The sequence below is a fragment of the Microtus pennsylvanicus genome, chromosome 11 (assembly GCF_037038515.1).
Source record: "Microtus pennsylvanicus isolate mMicPen1 chromosome 11, mMicPen1.hap1, whole genome shotgun sequence".
In the NCBI taxonomy this organism is placed as follows: domain Eukaryota; kingdom Metazoa; phylum Chordata; class Mammalia; order Rodentia; family Cricetidae; genus Microtus; species Microtus pennsylvanicus.
Window position 1 is genome coordinate 24,009,659 of NC_134589.1, and position 18,306 is coordinate 24,027,964.

General features: G+C 38.2%; 1 protein-coding gene across 7 annotated transcripts in view; it reads right to left on the reverse strand.

Moving 5' to 3' along the window:
- The window catches only part of Cdk12 (cyclin dependent kinase 12), a 74,733-nt gene that overhangs the window by 45,397 nt on the left and 11,030 nt on the right, over positions 1 to 18,306 (reverse strand). For all 7 annotated transcript variants that reach the window (XM_075990853.1, XM_075990850.1, XM_075990852.1 and 4 more), the window contains exons 3-6: positions 13,483 to 13,659; positions 11,477 to 11,616; positions 9,773 to 9,943; positions 3,613 to 3,802 (exon numbers count right to left, since the gene is read on the reverse strand). In XM_075990853.1, coding sequence (XP_075846968.1) covers positions 3,613 to 3,802; positions 9,773 to 9,943; positions 11,477 to 11,616; positions 13,483 to 13,659 — 678 coding nt within the window. The remainder of the gene's footprint in view (positions 1 to 3,612; positions 3,803 to 9,772; positions 9,944 to 11,476; positions 11,617 to 13,482; positions 13,660 to 18,306) is intronic.

The following is an 18,306-nucleotide window of genomic DNA, read 5'->3' on the forward strand; positions in this document are numbered from 1 at the left end:
GTCACCTCTGACCTTATGCTTTGCAAATTTTCTTTTTAAGTATTATAATTTGTAATCTGATATATATAACTACTCCCTTTTTAAACATGACCATATTGCTGTCACTATTTTCCTTATTCCTGTCTTTTTGGCCATTTCTCTTGGATTCAACTTAATTTTGTTATTTAGACAGGGTCTCATTATGTAGATAAACCTCTGCCACCAAGCCTGACTTAAAGATACTCTTCTCCTCCCACCCCTGATAACCACCTTGTGCTTGTGCTAAATAACTGGAATATGTCCAACATACATAGCCATTCACAGAACCCTCAGGGCTAAGCCTGGAATGGTTGAAGAACCAATAAATACTTCTACTGATGGAGAAGACCCTATCTTCTGTGGCACCCAATAAAAATGAAGACCACTGAGTACAGAGCAAAGTGAGCAGGATTAGAAACTTGAAGGATCAAGTTGGCTTGTGGCTTCCCACATCTCAATTAGTAACCATGACGGACTTCAATTTAGTATAAAATTTCAATCTCTATGACTCTGGAAGTCAGGGACTAGTCAAAGGGGATCCCACTAAAAATATATATAAAACAGAACTATAATTATTACTTGTTCCGAGATATCCTCTCAGGAAGAAGAAAATAAAATACTAAGTGCCAAAAAGCCTCAAACTGACAGCTATCATTAAATTTTCTTTTGTTGTATAGTTTAGGGCTATACTACTGAGCCACAGCTATGGCCAGCTATAATCCTAGTTTACTCATTGTTTTTTTCAGCCACGTAGTGGTGTGCACACTTGTAATCCTAGCACTCAGTAGGCAGAGGCAGACAGATCTTTCAGTTTGAGGTCAGTCTGGTTTACAGAAAATTCCAGGACAAAACAATTATATTTTTCTTTCTTAAATAATTTTTTTATTTTTCTTTTCTTTTTTTTTTTAATTTGCATTGGTGTTTTGCCTGTATGAGGATGGCAGATCTTGGAGTTACAGACAGCTGTAAAGTGCCATGTGGGTACTGGGAATTAAACCAGGGTACTCTGGAAGAGCAACCAGTGCACTTAACTGCTGAGCCAGTCGCCAATTATTTCTTCACTGAGAGTCTTGCTATGTATCCCTGTCTGGGCTGGAACTCACCACAGAGACCATGATGGCCTTGAACTCCTAAAGATAAAACCTGTCCCTGCCTCCCAAAGACTAGAATTAAAGGTGTTTACCACACTTACCTTTAAACAGATCTTTTTTATTTTAGACAAGGTCTCACTATGTACCTCTTGCTGTCCTAGAACTATGCAGATCATGCTCATGCTGGTCTTGAACTCACAGAGATCCATCTGCCTCTTCCACTCAAGTGCTGAGATTAAAGGCATATACCACTATGCCCAGCAAGACAGTCTTACCAGTTACTAGGCAAACTCAAATATACAATTTTCCTGCTCCAGCCTTCCAAGTAGCTGAGACTACAGATGAACTATGAATTATTGATATAGACTTAGTAGAATATTTTGAGTTGCAGAGACAGGAAGAAAACGGATAAAAAAAAAAACTTTTTTCAAAATGGTGTCTTACTAAATTGTTCAAGCTAGCATAAACTCCTGATTCTCCCACTTTAACTTTCCTACTAGCTGCGATTATAAGAATGTAAACATAGTTCCAGTTTAAGAATAAATCTTTATATGTCTTGCTTCCCTCACAATAAAGGCATTAAAGTATAATTTAAAGTACTGCTTTACAAAGACATCTTGAATGCCCCCCTCCCGAACTGTAGGTAACAGGAACCTCTTCAGTAGGATATACATAATCATAAACTGGTTCCTAGTAACAATTTGGATTCACCTTTCACCATTAATTGCTTTACTTCATGCTCCAGTAATAATGTTTATAATTATGTTTATAGTTTTCTAAACATAATACACCATTTACTTTTTTTTCTTTTTGAAGTTAAGAGTCTCAGTTTCAGGCTGGCCATGAAACTGCTATGTGGTACTACATAGGTCTTGGTGCACACTGGCACTACCAATTGAGCTCTATTCCCACTCTACTTTCAAATCCTCAGTCTTCCTTCCTTAGCTTCTACAGTGCTGGTATTGCAGCCATGCTCTCTTTCATGTGCTTTTGTATAAGCAATGTCAGTGATTTTGGTTCTTCGTTGTCAATCTTTCTGATAATTTCTATTTACTCCTCAAAGCTGCATCTTTTCAGATGATTCTAAATTAAACAAACTAACATGGTCTGTTATGGTGATGTATGCCTTTAATCCCAGCACTTGGGAGGCTGAGAAAGAGAATCATAGTTAAAAACCACTTGCGGTACATACTGAGACTCTGTCTGGTGAGGGAGAATTGTCTGTATTCTGTCAACCATGTTCTAAATAAATGCTGATTGGCCAGGCAGGAAATATAGGTGGGAAAACCAGACAGGAAGTAGAAATGATGTAATGAGAACAGGAGAATTCTGGGAAGGAGGAAGCTGATTCCTCCCACTCCTGCCCAGACCACCGAAGCAGCACGACGTGATCTGCCCCACTGAAAAAAGGTACTGAGCCACATGGCTAACATAGATCAGAAAAATGGGTTAATCAAGATGTGAGAGTTATGGGCTGGAGGGATGGCTCAGAGGTTAAGAGCATTGCCTGCTCTTCCAAAGGTCCTGAGTTCAATTCCCAGCAACCACATGGTGGCTCAAAACCATCTGAAATGAGATCTGATGCCCTCTTCTGGCTGCAGGCAGACACACAGAATATTGTATACATAATAAATAAACAAATATTTAAAAAAAAAGATATGAGAGTTAGCCAGTGAGAGGCTAGAGCTAATGGGCCAATCAGCTTATAATTTATGGAGACTTATGTGTGATTTTCTTTGGGGCTAAACAGCTGGGGGTACCTGGCAGGACAGAAATCCAACAAGCAAGCCTGGCCCCCCTTCATGTTACATCTGTCTAAAAATTCTTACTGAATTGAAAAGCTAAATTGCTTAGCTCTACTCCTTAACTCAGCTACAGAGTGTAAACTACCAGGCTTTTACTGTTAAAATTTGGACAATCTCAGGCAATCCCACACAGCTGCTTATTCCACCTCCTACCACAACCACCACCAAACTGTGAGTGTGAGTTTGTGTGTGTGTGTGTGTGTGTGTGTGTGTGTGTGAGAGAGAGAGAGAGAGAGAGAGAGAGAGAGAGAGAGAGAGAATGAGAATGAGAATTTGTGTGTGTGTTGGGTGTGTGTGTGTTGAGGCAAGGTCTTCCTCTAAAAGAAGTAACTGACAAAGTCAGTTGACAGGGGAGGGATGTTTCTTTCCACTAAAGAAGGATACTAAGAACCAAATATATATTTAAGTTTTCTCTGGATAACAGCACTATTTTTAACTATATGGTATATTCTCTAGTAGATTAATACTCTAGAATGTTGGCAATTAAAGAATATTTGAAATCCTATTTTATTAATTCTAACATTACATCAGAAAAGATGATATAAGAGAGAGGTCAAAAGGAGAGAGACAACAATAAATGAACACATTCAACATGTATAACAAGTAAAAAAGAATTGCATTGCTTATATCCTAATTATCTAGACCAAAATCCAAAAGAAAGGGAACAAGTGATTAGCCTCATTTGCTTATTATGTTACCTGTTATTCAGCAAAATGTTAGAACATTTAATATCCCGATGGAGGAAATTCTTTTTGTGACAGTAATCCAATCCTTCCATTAGCTGTTTCATGAATGACTTGATATGGTCCTCAGAAAAGTGCACCAAACCTGATTCTAGTAGTCCCATTAAGTCATGGTCCATATATTCAAATACAAGGTAAAAGGCACCTACATAACACGAAAAAAAAATTTTTAAAAAGTTGAAATAACAATTCCCAAATTTGAATATAAATGAGGTTAACTAGAGTCTCCCTGGAACAACCGATTTTATAGATAAATGACCTAAAAATTAGACTAATAAAATAATTTTCCTTTTCTAAGGATATATAACACTATTGCAATAATCAATTATTTATTTATAATATAATTTATACTAAATAAGTAATGAACCAATAAATCTTGATAACCACACTACCTATATGTGAATTATTTATGTTTTAAGAGAACTTGTATTTTTATATTATATACTTCAAGATCAAAAGTTCATTAACAGTTACAGACCCTGGGACAAATCGATTAGCTGGCAATTATAGTTTTTCTTGTTTTATTTTGTATAAGACAACCATGCCCATTTGTTATAAACTGGGTCTTTTTTTTCTTGACGTATTTTATATGAAGAGTGTTTTGTTTGCATATATATCAGTGCACCACATCCACGCACGAATCATGCATAGGACAGAAGATGGTACTGAATCCACTGGAACTGGAGTTACAGATAGTTGTAAACTGACATGTGAGTGTTGGCAAACAAATAAGGGTCCTCTGAATCACCTTTTCCAACTCTCCTCTTTCTACTCCCTTTTTTGAAACAGTATCTATCTTACTATATATATGTAGCCCTGGCTGGCCTGGAGCTGACTATGCAGGTTGGCCTCTAACTCTGGAGCACAATTCACAATTGCCTATAATTGCAGCTCCAGAAGATCTGATGTCTTCTGAACTCAATGGCACCCACACACATGTGCTATAAACTCAGACTAACACATAAATTCAGAAATGGGTAAAAAGTAGTAAGAAACACACTAAAAATAGCTATAGGGAATTTGGAATTTATACCAATGTTGTAAATGTGGAATTCTAGTCCTACAGGCTGAGGCTGTAGTTTACTTGGGAGAGTGTTTGCCAAGCATGCATAAAATCCTGGGTTTGTACTATGTTTTTGTTTTCCGACAGGGCTGGCATTGAACCTACACTGCAGATATGTAGATCTGCAGACCAGGCTGGCCCCCAAACTGCCTAAACCTCCCAAGTTTAAAGACACACACCACTATGCCTAACAAAACCCTGGGTTTGAGTCTAATACCTCATAAATCATGTGTGGTAGAGAAATTAAAGGTCACCCTTAACTACACAGTTATAAAGAAGTCAGGGCATTTTGAAACCTTAGCAAAACACAACAAAATCCTCCAGGTTTATAATTCTGTTCAATAGTACCATAAAAAACAAACAAAAAAATCCAACCCCAGGTACCAAGTGTAACTAGGCAAGTAATCCATAATTTAGCTACATCCTCAGTACAAGGCAGGGATTCTTAATATATAGGGTAGATTTCAAGAACTCTCTCACATTTCCCAAATGGTATGCATTTATTTTTTAAAGAGATAGAATGTTTTTGTGTAAGTGTGCACGTCCACACAGTATGTGCACAATGACACCCTGGCTCACATGTACACATGGTATCAAGGGTAAAGGTTGACTCTGGGTTATGGTCCTCTTCTATCATTCTCCACCTTATTTTTTGAGACAGTCTCACACTAAACTTACTGTTTAGTTACTAAGCTTACTGTTTTGGGTAGAGAGACTGGGCAGTGAGTCCTGAGATTCATTTGTCTCTCTGCCTTACGAAGTGCAGGATCAGAGACATGCATTGTTATGCTCAGCTTGGGTCTTCATGATTGCATGGCAAGCACTTATCCACTAAGACAGCTCCTTATCCCATTGCATTTCTTTTTTCCTTTCTTCATTTTTTTTTGGTGGGGGGGAGGTGAAGAACAGAATGAGGACACAAACATTCTCTGTTTCCCGAACATTTTCAAACAGTTCAAAGTTCCAATAAAGAAAAATGGAATTAAAGGAGTACCTTGGAGAAGACTAAGCTAAGACCAGATAACACTAGAAAAACAGATATGGGATGGAGAGATAGTGCAGAGAACTGGTTGCTCTACTAGAGGACTAGGAATTCTTATCTAAAACCCATACTGCACCTTACAAGCACCTTTGATTTTTCTTAGAAAGAACTAGATATATGGCTCAGCTGTGGGGTTTTTTTGTTATTATATGTATCTATGTGATGGTATGTACTACTGATTAAAAGTGTTCAGGAGGCCAGAAGAGAATGTCAGATTACCCTGGAGCTGAAGTTACCAATGGTCCCAGGACAGTCTGGTCTACAGAATGAGTTCCAGGACAGTCAGAACTGTTACAAAGAAAAACCCTGTCTCAAAAAAGCAACAAAAGAGGCTAGAGAGATGGCTCAAAGGTTAAGAGCACTGGCTGCTCTTCCAGAGGTCTTGAGTTCAATTCCCAGCAACCACATGGTGGTTCACAACATCTATAATGAGATCTGGTGCCCTCTTCTGGTGTGTATGTGTTAACAGAACATTGTATACATAATAAGTAAATAAATCTTAAAAGAAAAAAAAAGCAACAAAAAACTTAGATGTAGCCGGGCGATGGTGGCGCACACCTTTAATCCCAGCACTCAGGAGGCAGAGGCAGGCGGATCTCTGTGCGTTTGAGGCCAGCCTGGTCTACAAAGGGAGTTCCAGGACAGGCTCCAAAGCTACAGAGAAACCCTGTCTCAAAAAACCAAAAAAAAAAAAAAAAAAAAAAAAAAAAACTTAGATGTTTAACTATTTGTGAGCAGCATAGACTGTAATTACACAAACATAAATGGTTATGTTCATTACATACCTATGATAACAGTCACACACACTTAGTTGTAGAGTGCATGACCAGGTTCAATGTTGGGGAATATATGCAAGGATGGCTTCAAATTAAGGCTATATAAATTTTTACTGTATTTCTTAAAATCAATCTAAAACTACTATAAAAATCAGTTGACTAAGTAATTTTATCTTACATACTACCTTGAAATTTATTCATAAAGAATGTTTAGGGGGCTAGAGAGATGGCTCAGCTGTTACAAGCACTGGCTGTTCTTTGAGAGAATCCAGGTTTGATTCCCAGAACCCACATGTCTGTAATCCCAGTTCCAGGGAATCTAATGTCTAGTCTCTGTGGGCACCATGCACACATGTGGTATGTACAGACAAAACACCCATACACATAAAGTAATTGTTTTTTAAATGCATGTTTTGCTTAGTTGGTTTGTGAAACAGGATTTTTCTGTGTAGCCCTGGCTGTCCTGGGAATTCACTCTGTAGACTAAGCTGGCCTCGAATTCACATACATCTGCCTGCCTCTGCCTCCTAAGTGCTGATATTAAAGGCAAGCACCACCAGTACCTGGCCTAAAATGTATATTTTATTAAACAATACTATTTAGCAAAATCAAACAAACAAAAATCACTCTTTTGAAAAAAGAATTAAGTTTTTATATATTATCCTACGTTGGACTCAAACATATTTCATAGACTTTGAACCTGTGATTCTCGGCCCAGCCTCCAGTTATGATTATAGTAATATAACTCCATACCTAGCTTAATCTGCTAATACATATTTTAGGTCAAATGCAGGTGGCATTCATTGTCTTTTTCTTGTTAATTATTTTGTTTGTGTGTGCGTGGCATGCATGGGAAGATCAAAAAAAAAATTAGGAAATGGTTCATGTCACCTGTGGGATCTACCTAGGTTGTCAATCCTGAAAAAAAGAACCTCTACCTGCTGAGCCATCTGGACAGTCCCAACTTGTTTTTTAAGAACAGGGTCTCTTGCCGGGCGGTGGTGGCGCACGCCTTTAATCCCAGCACTTGGGAGGCAGAGGCAGGCGGATCTCTGTGAGTTCGAGACCAGCCTGGTCTACAAGAGCTAGTTCCAGGACAGGCTCCAAAACCACAGAGAAACCCTGTCTCGAAAAACCAAAAAAAAAAAAAAAAAAAAAAAAAAAAAAAAAAAAAAAAAAGAACAGGGTCTCTTGCTTTATTTAATTCACTTAGTCAATGGGATGACTGACCAGCTAGTGCCAACGACTTGCCCATTTGCTTTCCTAACACTGGGATTTCATGTGTACTCCGCCATGCCTAAATCTTCTGTGTGATGTCTAGGAATTTAATTCAGGTCCTCATAATGAGGGAGCTATCTCTCTTAAAGCCCTCATCTGCAATCACCTTAACTCATATCACACACACCCCAAAATATAATAATAAAAAAGTAAGATTTGGGACTAAAAGGAAGGAGCAGCAGTTAAGAGCACTTGCTGTTATTGCAGAGGATCCAGATTTGATTCCAGCACCCATTCTGTTACTCACAACTGTCGATAACGTCAGTTATAGGTCCTCCACCAGTACTGGATGTATAAAATGCAAACATGCATTTTAGGCAAAACATCCACACATATAAAATAGAAATAAAACAAGTTTACAAAAACAAGCACTTGGATATAGAAACAGTTGGAACCCTGTGAGCTTGAGGCTAAACTGGCCTACAAAGAGAGTTCCAGAACATCCAGAACTTCGTAGGGAAACCCTGTGTTGAAAAGTAATCAAATAGGTGCTTGGGGGAGAAGGGGGTGGAGCAAAACTCTGGGGCTGGAGAGATGACTCAGTGGTTAAGAGCACTTATGGTTCTTGTAGACGACCTGAGTTCAATTTCCAGCATCCACACGGTGGCTTACAATCACTTTTACCTCCAGTTCCAGGGGATCTGACAACAACTCTGACTTCTGTGGCCACTGTACACATATGGCATGCACATACACATGTAAACATTTGTACACATAAATAGATCTTAGAAAAAAAGAAAGAAGACTGACGTCAACCTGTCAAAAAAAAATTGACACTGGCAGAACTACACATGGCAGCACATCACTTTAATCTCAGCACTTGGAAGATAGAGGCATGAGGGTAATAAGTTCAATGTCATCCTTACCTATATAGAAAGCTTGAGGCTAGCCTAGCTTCGTGAGATAATATCCTAAAAAGTTCACACAGTGGTAAGCAAGCTAAGAAAGGAAAAATAAAATTGTGTGGTAGTATAAAACTATAATCACATTATTTGGCAGGCTGTTGAATGAAGAAGTTAACAAGAAACTGGAGACCAGCCTAGACTACATAATAAGACCCTGTCTTAAAAAACAAAATAGGAGCTGGAAAGATAGTCCAGCATTTAAGAGCACATAATGCTCTTGCAGAGGACCTACGTTTGGTTCCCAGTAACAACAATGTGTGGCTTACAACCACCTACAACTCCAGCTCCAGGAGATCCAGCCTGTTCTACATAGCAAGTATGGTTTAGTAAATAAGAACACTTATAGCTCTTGCAATGGATCTCTATTCAATTCTAAAAATCCACATGGCTGCTTACAACCATTGGTAACCCCAGTATCAGGACATCTAGTGCTTCTTCTGGCCTCCGCGCAGACAAAAACATTTATACAGATAAAAATACACTTGGGGGCTGGAGAGATGGCTCAGAGGTTAAGAGCACTGGCTTCTCTTCCAGAGGTCCCGAGTTCAATTCCCAAAAACTACATGGTGGCACACAATCATCTAAAATGAGATCTGGCACCCCCTTCTGGCTTGAAGGCACATATGCAGACAGAACACTGTACACGAATAAATAAATAAATAAACTTAAAAAAAAATAAATTTGGGAGTCAGAGGAAAGTAGATACCTAAGTTCATGTTTGAAGATTGTAAAGTGTACATACAGAAATTTCCAGGAGTCAGCGTTACAAGGAGACTCTATCTAAAAAATAAATAAATGCTGGGCTTATCTTTAATCTCAGATCTCTGGAGGCGGAGTCAGGCAGAACTCTGAGTTCAAGGCCAGCCTGGTCTACTTAGTGAGTTACAGAATCCCTGTCAACTCTCCCTGCCCACCTCCCAAGATTCATATAAATGGAGATAGAGAGATGGCTCTATAGTTAAGAGCAGTTTTTGTTTTTGTAGGCATATGTGTGCTTGCAGATAAAATCTCATATACATGAAATTAAAGATGCAGAAATTTCTACTATTACCTTTGTCTTTCTTGAAATCCAGTGCATCTTGTTTGTCTGTAACAATTTCCTTCATGTTAACAACACTTCGATGTACTAACTGACGAAGGATTTTGATCTCTCGGATGGCTGTGATTGGGAAGCCCTCTTTCTCATTATCTAGTCGAACCTTCTTCAGAGCTACTAGTTCTCCTGCAAAAATATAAGTGGACTGTCACTATAATCAACTGCAGTTATTAGTCATTGTCATGAACCGGTATTCAGACATACGCATTTTTGTATTTTTTTACATAAAGCCTCTATGTTTCCCTTCTTTTCTTTAAGAGGCTGAGATTGAGCTTTGAGCCTATGGTAAGAATGCCTTCTAACATCAGGGTACACAACCAGCCTTATTCCTATCTTCAAGCTGATACATAATCTCATTCTTTTCCTACCTCTCTTTCTCATTTCTGAGACAAGGTTTTGCTAAGTAGACTAAGCTGTCTCCAACTTAAATTTCTACCTCTTCTTCCCCAATGATATCACATGGTAGAAGAAGAAAAGAATCCTTGCTGTGTACCGTGACGCAAATATAACCAAAGCCAGAAACAGACACATGTATGTGCACTTGCTAAATATGGCTCAGTGGTTAGGAACACTGGCTGCTCTTCCAAAGGACCCAAGTTCAGTTCCCAGCACCCACATGGCAGCTCACAATTGTCTGTAGTTCCAGTTCCAGGGGATATGGCACCTTCACACCAATGGACATAAAAGTTAAATCAGTTATATAAATAAATAAAATACGTTCCCCACAAAATAACACATAAAAATTTCCAGAAAGTAACAGTTTATAATATACAACAAAGAAGACTGGGATTACAGCTTTTTTTTTTTTATTTATTATGTATACAATATTCTGTCTGTATGCCTAAAGGCCAGAAGAGGGCGCCAGACCTCTTTACAGATGGTTGTGAGCCACCATGTGGTTGCTGGGAATTGAACTCATGACCTTTGGAAGAGCAGGCAATGCTCTTAACCACTGAGCCATCTCTCCAGCCCGATTACAGCTTTTTTGATAGACTTCTTGTGTAAGCCCTAAATTCAAATTCTAGGACTAAAACAGAATATAAAACAAAAAACAAAACCTATCAAAAAGTCAAATCAATATTCAGAATAGACAACAAATGTAGAAAATTTAAAATTTTAGCTTGTAATGCTGAAAATCAAATCCAGAACCTCACAAATGTATGCAAACCATCTACCACTGAACTAGCTCAAAAGGAAAACTTTAATAATAAACTACCGTACAGTCAGCTCTCTGTATTTTGTATGTCATTCATGGACAAATTACTATAAACTAAAAACATTTCCAGCTGGAAGGAGATAGTGTCTGAACTGGACATGTTCAAAAATCATTTTCTTTGTCATTAATCCTTGAATGATAATAATGTTTATTCATAATTTGCTTTTATTGGTAACAAAGAGTCTATAGATTATTATACAGGAAAATGGGCAGAGGTTACATGCAAATGTTAGGCTATTTTATATAAAGGACTTAGTACAGGGAGGTCCTAGAGTAAATCGAAACTAAGAATTGACAAAACTATTTTTTGGAACATTTTAATCTACTTAATAATTAAGAGAACAAATTAAAATCTAAAACTTATTTTACTAAATTTATTTAAAGTACTAGTAATTATTAAATTATTATGCTTCTGACATCAGGAATTTTAAGGAAATACTTACCTGTGTCTTTGTCCTTGGCTTTATATACTTGGCCATACGTTCCTTCTCCAATAATCCCAATAATGTCAAATTTATCCACACATCGCTTCCCCCAATCACTTTCTGTTTGTCTTCTTTCTCCATAACGAGGACAACAAATTCTAAAAAGAAAACCAATTAAAAACTGTTACCTTGCTATTAAATGACTGTCTTTTTACACATTTGTTTGTTTTGTTTAAATTTGTTTTGTCTTCAAGACAGTGTTTCTCTGTGTAGCTCTGGAGCCTGTCCTGGCATTCATTTTGTAGACCAGGCTGGCCTCAAACTCACCAAGATCCATCAATCTCTATCTCCCAAGTGCTAGGATTAAAGGTGTATGCTACCACTGTCCAGTTTTATTTATAAAATTTTTGTTGAAATGGCAGAAAATAAATAATAAACTGTCAGTGTTTATAATGGATTCTGACTTCAAAATGATACAAGCTGGTAGTGCAGCAGAATGTGTGAGTTTTCACTAAGTACATGGATTGCTTTTCAAAAGAAATGTGGTTTGGTGTTTTTATTTTTTTCGCTTGAGACAGGATCTCACTAAGTAACTAGGTCTCTGGCTGTCCTGGAACTCACACTATAGAGCACGCTGACCTTAAAATCAAGAGATCAGCCTGCCTCTACTTCCCAAGTGCTGGAATTAAAGGCATGCAATCTCTGTGAGCTCCAGGCCAGCCAGAAAAACATAGTAAGATCCTGTCTCAACAACAACAAAAACGTTAGCTATGTATTATGCTTGGTGGTTTGAATGAGAATGGCTGCCATAGGCTCATATATTTGAATATTTAGTCATCAAGTGGTGAAATTCTTTGATAGGATTAGAAAGATTAGCAGGTGTGACCTTATTGAAAGAAGTGTGTACTGGAGGTGGTTTTTGAGGTTTCTAAAGCCGAAGCCAGACCCTGTATTATTCCCACTATCTGCCTATGAATCAAAATGTAGTTCTTAGGATGGTGCTTGCATGCAACTGTGGCAATAGACTAAATGCTTTAAATGGTAAGAAAGCCCTCAATTAAATGGTTTATTTTACAAGAGTTGCCTCAGCCATAGTGTCTCTTCACAGTGAGAAAACAGTAACTAAGATCTGTAGGAATAGAAAAGCATCCTTGCAAAGACTGTTTCCAACGAAAATGAAATAAAAGATGTATTTTTTAACTCCCGCTTCTATGAGTTGTAAAAGATATATAAATTTTAGATAAAAAACAGAAGAGAGCCGGGCGATGGTGGCACACGCCTTTAATCCCAGCACTCGGGAGGCAGAGGCAGACGGATCTCTGTGAGTTCGAGACCAGCCTGGTCTACAGAGCTAGTTCCAGGACAGGCTCCAAAGCCACAGAGAAACCCTGTCTCGAAAAACCAAAAAATAAAAAAAAATTAAAAAAAAAAATAAAACAGAAGAGAATACTCTTCAATTAAAAAGAGATCCCTAGCCAGGCCATGGTGGCACATGCCTTTAGTCTCAGTACTCGGGAGGCAGAGGCAGGTGAGTTATCTCTGTGAGTTCGAGGCCAGCTTGGTCTTGAGTTCCAGGACAGGTTCCAAAGTAGACAGAGAAACCCTGTCTCAAAAACAAACTAAAAAGAAGAAAATTCCCTAAAGTGCTGGTGAGACGGATAACTAAGCAGTGAAGTCATGGACATGGGTTAAATCCCTGGCACCTACATGATGACTCACAACTAACTATAACTGCAGTCCCAGAAGACCTAGCACCCTCTTTGGGACTCTCTGTATTTAATAGAGTATTTAAGGCACAGAACTACATCAAGAAAAAATACCCATACACATAAAATAAAAAAGTCACATGCTGGGCAGTGGTGGCACACGTCTTTAATCCCAGCACTCGGAATGCAAAGGCGGGAAGATTTCTGTCAGATCGAGGCCAGTCTGCTATACAGAGAGTTTCAGGGCAGGCACCATTGCAACAGAAAAACCCTTTCTCAAAAAAACTTAAACTTTATCAGTTTAACTGATAAACTTACTTTGGTCTCTTTTTATACGGTTGTTGAGGAGGCGTAATCACCTTTGGCTCTGGAGAATCTGGGGGAGATGGATCACCACCTGGTAGCTCAGGAGGAAGAGGCAAATCGGTGAGGAGGTGGCGAGTTCTCTGCTCCTTCTCTTTTTTTGCAGGCTTTGATGGAACCATTTCTTTTGGACTGAGTAGAGATGAGAGGATAAAAAGATGACTCAGAGGCTACTCAAATAAGCTTTAAAAGAATACTATTATGCACAACTATTAAAAAGATTAAAGATTTTACTTATGGAATTATGGCTAAGGGCCAAAATAGGCTCTTTAGGAGGACTGCAGCTCAATTCCCAGCACAGACCTGACAGCTCACAACTATAAATAATTCCAGTTGCAAGGAATACCATGCCTTCCTTTGATTTGTCGGAACCAGATATACACATGGTATGCATACATTAATGTAGCTAAAACTTTCATAGCCATAACAATAAATCTAAAAACATACTAAAAAGTTAGAACTTATTGAAGTTTATTAGTTAATTAACTGATTAATATAACCAATTTATTAAATAGCAAGATTAAGTGTTTTCATTTTACCAAATATTAAAGTAAAATTTCTTAAAGTAAGCACTGTGAATACGCCTATTTTCTCATGTGTGAAAATAGTGGGGGAATGTTCTTAATATGTTAATATTTAAGTATACATTAATTACAATCTTTTTAAAATTTGTTTTGGTTTTGTTTTGATTTTTGGTTTTTTGAGACAAGGTTTCTCTGTGTAACAGTCCTAGTTGTCCTGGAACTCACTTTGTAGACCAGACTGGCTTTGAACTCACTTAATATTTATTTTTATATGTACAGTCTATGCACTACATGCATGCAATGATTATAGAGGTCAGAAGAGGGCATCAGATACCTTGGGACTGTTGTTACAGATGGAATGTAAACTGCCACGAAGGTATTGAAATCAGGTCCTCTAGAGGAACAGGCAGTGCTCTAAACCACTGAGCCATTTCTCTAGTTCAAAGTGATATAATTCTTGCCTAGCAGGTGCCAGATCCTGAATTAAATACCCAGTATATCTTCTGGTGAGGAAGGGGAAGGAAGGATCTAAACTTGGTGAGGTTCAGGCAGAAGGATTAGAAATTAAAAGATGCTAGCCTCAATTACACTGCTGTTTTTTTCTTTTTGGCTTTTCAAGACAGGGTGAACCTGAATAACCACCCTGGCTGTCCTGAAACTCTCTCCAGTAGGCAAGACTAGCCTTGAACTCAGAGGTCCACCTGAGTCTGCCTCCCGAATGCTGGGATTAAAGGTATGCCACCACTGCCCAGTTTACACAGCAAGCATTATTTATTAAGGCCAGTGACTATATGTAATGCTGTTTCAATATTTAAAACAATACATAAATGATTCAATGACACTTTTTATTGAAATGAAATAAAATGTGCAATCCAAGTTCTAAAAGTCACAATGTATGATTGCAGCTCATACAATTCATGAAACTTACTCTTTAACAAAATTTAACTTTCTCTAACAAAGATTTAAATGAAAAAGGCCAACAATTTATCACTTGATGACTAAAGACTTAAAAAGAATTTAGGGGCCAGGCAGTGGTGGCGCGTACCTTTAATCCCAGCACTCGGGAGGCAGAGGCAGGCGGATCTCTGTGAGTTCGAGACCAGCCTGGTCTACAAGAGCTAGTTCCAGGACAGGCTCCAAAGCTACAGAGAAACCCTATCTCGAAGAAGGTGAAAAAAAAAAAATTCAAGCAGCAAAATTATTCTTTTTTTTTTCCCTGCATGGATGTCTTTGGGACAGCAGAATTATAATAAGACCATTACAGGATTATATAGCTAGCAAATTAGAGTAGTGAGTAGGAATAAGATAAAGTCAGCTTTCTAGAAATTAGAAATTGTAATCTTTTGGGGCTTTTGTTTTTTGTTTTTTATTTATTTATTTTTGAGACAAGATCTCGCTAGCATTTCTGGCTGGCCTTGAACTCCCAGCAATCCTCTCATCTTAGCCTCCTGTGTACTGGGATTATAGATATTTGCTATAAAGCCTGGTAAATTCAAATTTTAAAAATAGTTTTATTTTAAAATTGTGTATATGCATGCACGTGTGTGTGTTGTTACTGTTATGCCCAAATCTGCGGGGTCCCCACAAAAGCCAACTGACCATGCTACTCGCGTGTCTCCCCAGAGAGAACCACTCTCTGCAGAAGGGCCCAAGAATGTCTCCCCAGGCATGAAGACTGTAATCTTTTGTGCATCGCCAGATCGTTTTCAGGCACTACGGATTCTGGGCCTGCTCACAAAAACTCATGACACAGACATGAGAGACATGTCTCATGAACACAGAAAACTTAACAACATGAAACAAAAACTCATAGGCCGGTTGAAGGCTCTACAGGTGGTAGTCCTAGTAGGCTTTAGGGGATCCCAGACGGCACCCAAATGTTATGCCCAAATCCGTGGGGTCCTCACAAAAGCCAACAAAGGAGACCGAGTCCCATATGTAAAAGCAAAGAGCCTTTATTTTAATCGAGTTTGCAAACTCAGTCTCTCTGCACGTCCAACGTATCGGAATAACAGAGAGCACCGAGCTAAATTAGAATTGGGTTTTTATAGTAGAAAAGGTGAGGGTTAGGGGTTTCTGAGGTTCAAGACCCCCCGATTGGCTGACATTTGTCTAGGGGTGTCCTGGTGAGGTGTGCTGGCAGGTGATCCTATATACATTAACTTTGAATGGTCTGCTCTTGAGTGGGGATCGGGTAATTTAGTTTGTGGTGTTTTCTGGCTACCAGGTATTGCTTCGTGGTAAACTACTGAGACTCAGGCCTCTTATTTAAATTTATTGATGGCCAGAGTACCAGGTGATAATGGTTGGAAGTAAAGAACTTCCTTTGGGTGACCTGCCCAGACTTAACATTATCGTGGCTGGCCCCCCACATTTACCACATGCCTTTCATTCCAGCATTCAAGTGGCAGTGGCAAGCTAATCTCATAGTTTAAGGCCAGCCAAGCCTCTGTAGTGGAGTTCCAGGGCATGTGTAAAGGGACCCTGTTTCCAAAAAAAACAAAACAAACAAATAAAAACACAAAAACAAACCCCCAAGAACATAATTTTAAGAGGTAATGCTTCTTACTAGTTTTTATCATCTTGATCCCCTATAAATGAATAATTAAGGAATCTACTTAGTTTATACCACATAAACCACAACTGGGAAGTCAATAAAGTATAATCACGAACGCTTCCTATTTAAATACTCCTAGTAAATAAAGATAAGCATTCATAAGAATCTACAGTCAGATTTTCCTAGCATAAAAGTTTATTAGCAAAAAATGAGAAAAGAATATAGGCTTTCAAAATTTTTTAATTTTTAAATATATAAACAAGGAAAATTATAATTCAATAAACACTGTCAAAATATTCTTTATAGTCTCAATTTTTCAGGATTTTAAGAGATTTTCCTAGTTCTGTTCACTTAAGAAAACAAGAAAACTCAAAATATCTGAAATGTCTAGGACTATCACTAAGTCTATGTTTGACTTTTTTTCTCAAAGATTTATTTAATGGCTTCAAATATAGTTTATTACCATTGAAAAATGTGCATCCTGCTAGCCTTTAATCCTAATACACAAAGAGGCAGATGCAGGAGGAGCTCTATCAATTTAAGGCCAGCCTGGTATACAAAGAGAGTTCTAGGACAGGCAGGTCTACGAAGAGAGACAGTCTTTTTAGAAAAAAAAAAGAAAAAAAGACATTCTACAAGAATGGTCCGAAGGTAGTGAGTTATCTCAATTGATTGTTCACAGTCAGTTACAGATTGAACTCCTGTTCTACACTTTCCCCCTTTCTCACTACTGCATTTGACTAGTCTTAAAAAAAAAAAAAGAAGATTCTAGTTTAAGGAAGTTTATAAGGATGAGTTTTTAATAAGACATGTACTATCAGTTCAGACTACACCAATCTGAAGGAGTCAAAATCTTGCTTCAGTAAATTTCAATATACTAAAAACCTAGAAAAAAAATGAAGACCCATAAAATTCCAAATTTAACAAGCACTACAGCTTTTACTATAAGGCACTAAATGTGCAAAGTATGGATAGAGAGCCTGACAGAAAGAGATGTTATATGCTAAAATAGTTACTAGGAAATAGTGATGTACAGACTCTGTCTGTATGTATAGTTTGTGGTTTCTCATTCACCTTTTGTTTTTGTTTTTTGTTTTTTCAAGACAAGGTTTCTCTGTAGCTTCGGTGCCTGTCCTGGAACTCACTCCTGTAGACCAGGCTGGCCTTGAACTCACAGAAATCTGCCTCCCTAGTGCTTGCATCACCACCGCCTGGCTCATTCACCACTTTTTTATTTTTTATTTTATTTTATTTTATTTTTTTTGAGACAGGGTTTCTCTGTAGCTTTGGAGCCTGGCCTGGAACTAGGTCTTGTAGACCAGGCTGGCCTCGAACTCACAGAGATCCACCTGCCTCTGCCTCCCGAGTGCTGGGATTAAAGGCATGCGCCACCACCTCCTGGCTTCACCATTTTTTTTAAAAGGTTCACCTTTTAAATTGCTGTAATTCTTGTATATAAGAAACAGCTGACCTGGTCAGACAGTAGTGGCACACACCTTTAATCCCAGCTCTCAGGAGGGGGGGGGGGGCACGACATCTTGCGAGTTCAAGGCTAGCTTGCTCCGTAAAGCTACTTCCAGGATAATTAGGGCAACACAGAGAAACCCAATCTTACAATGCACATACAAATATATGCAGGCAAAATATTTATAATTCAAATTAAAAAAAAAAATTTAAGACAGGATTTTAATAGACCTG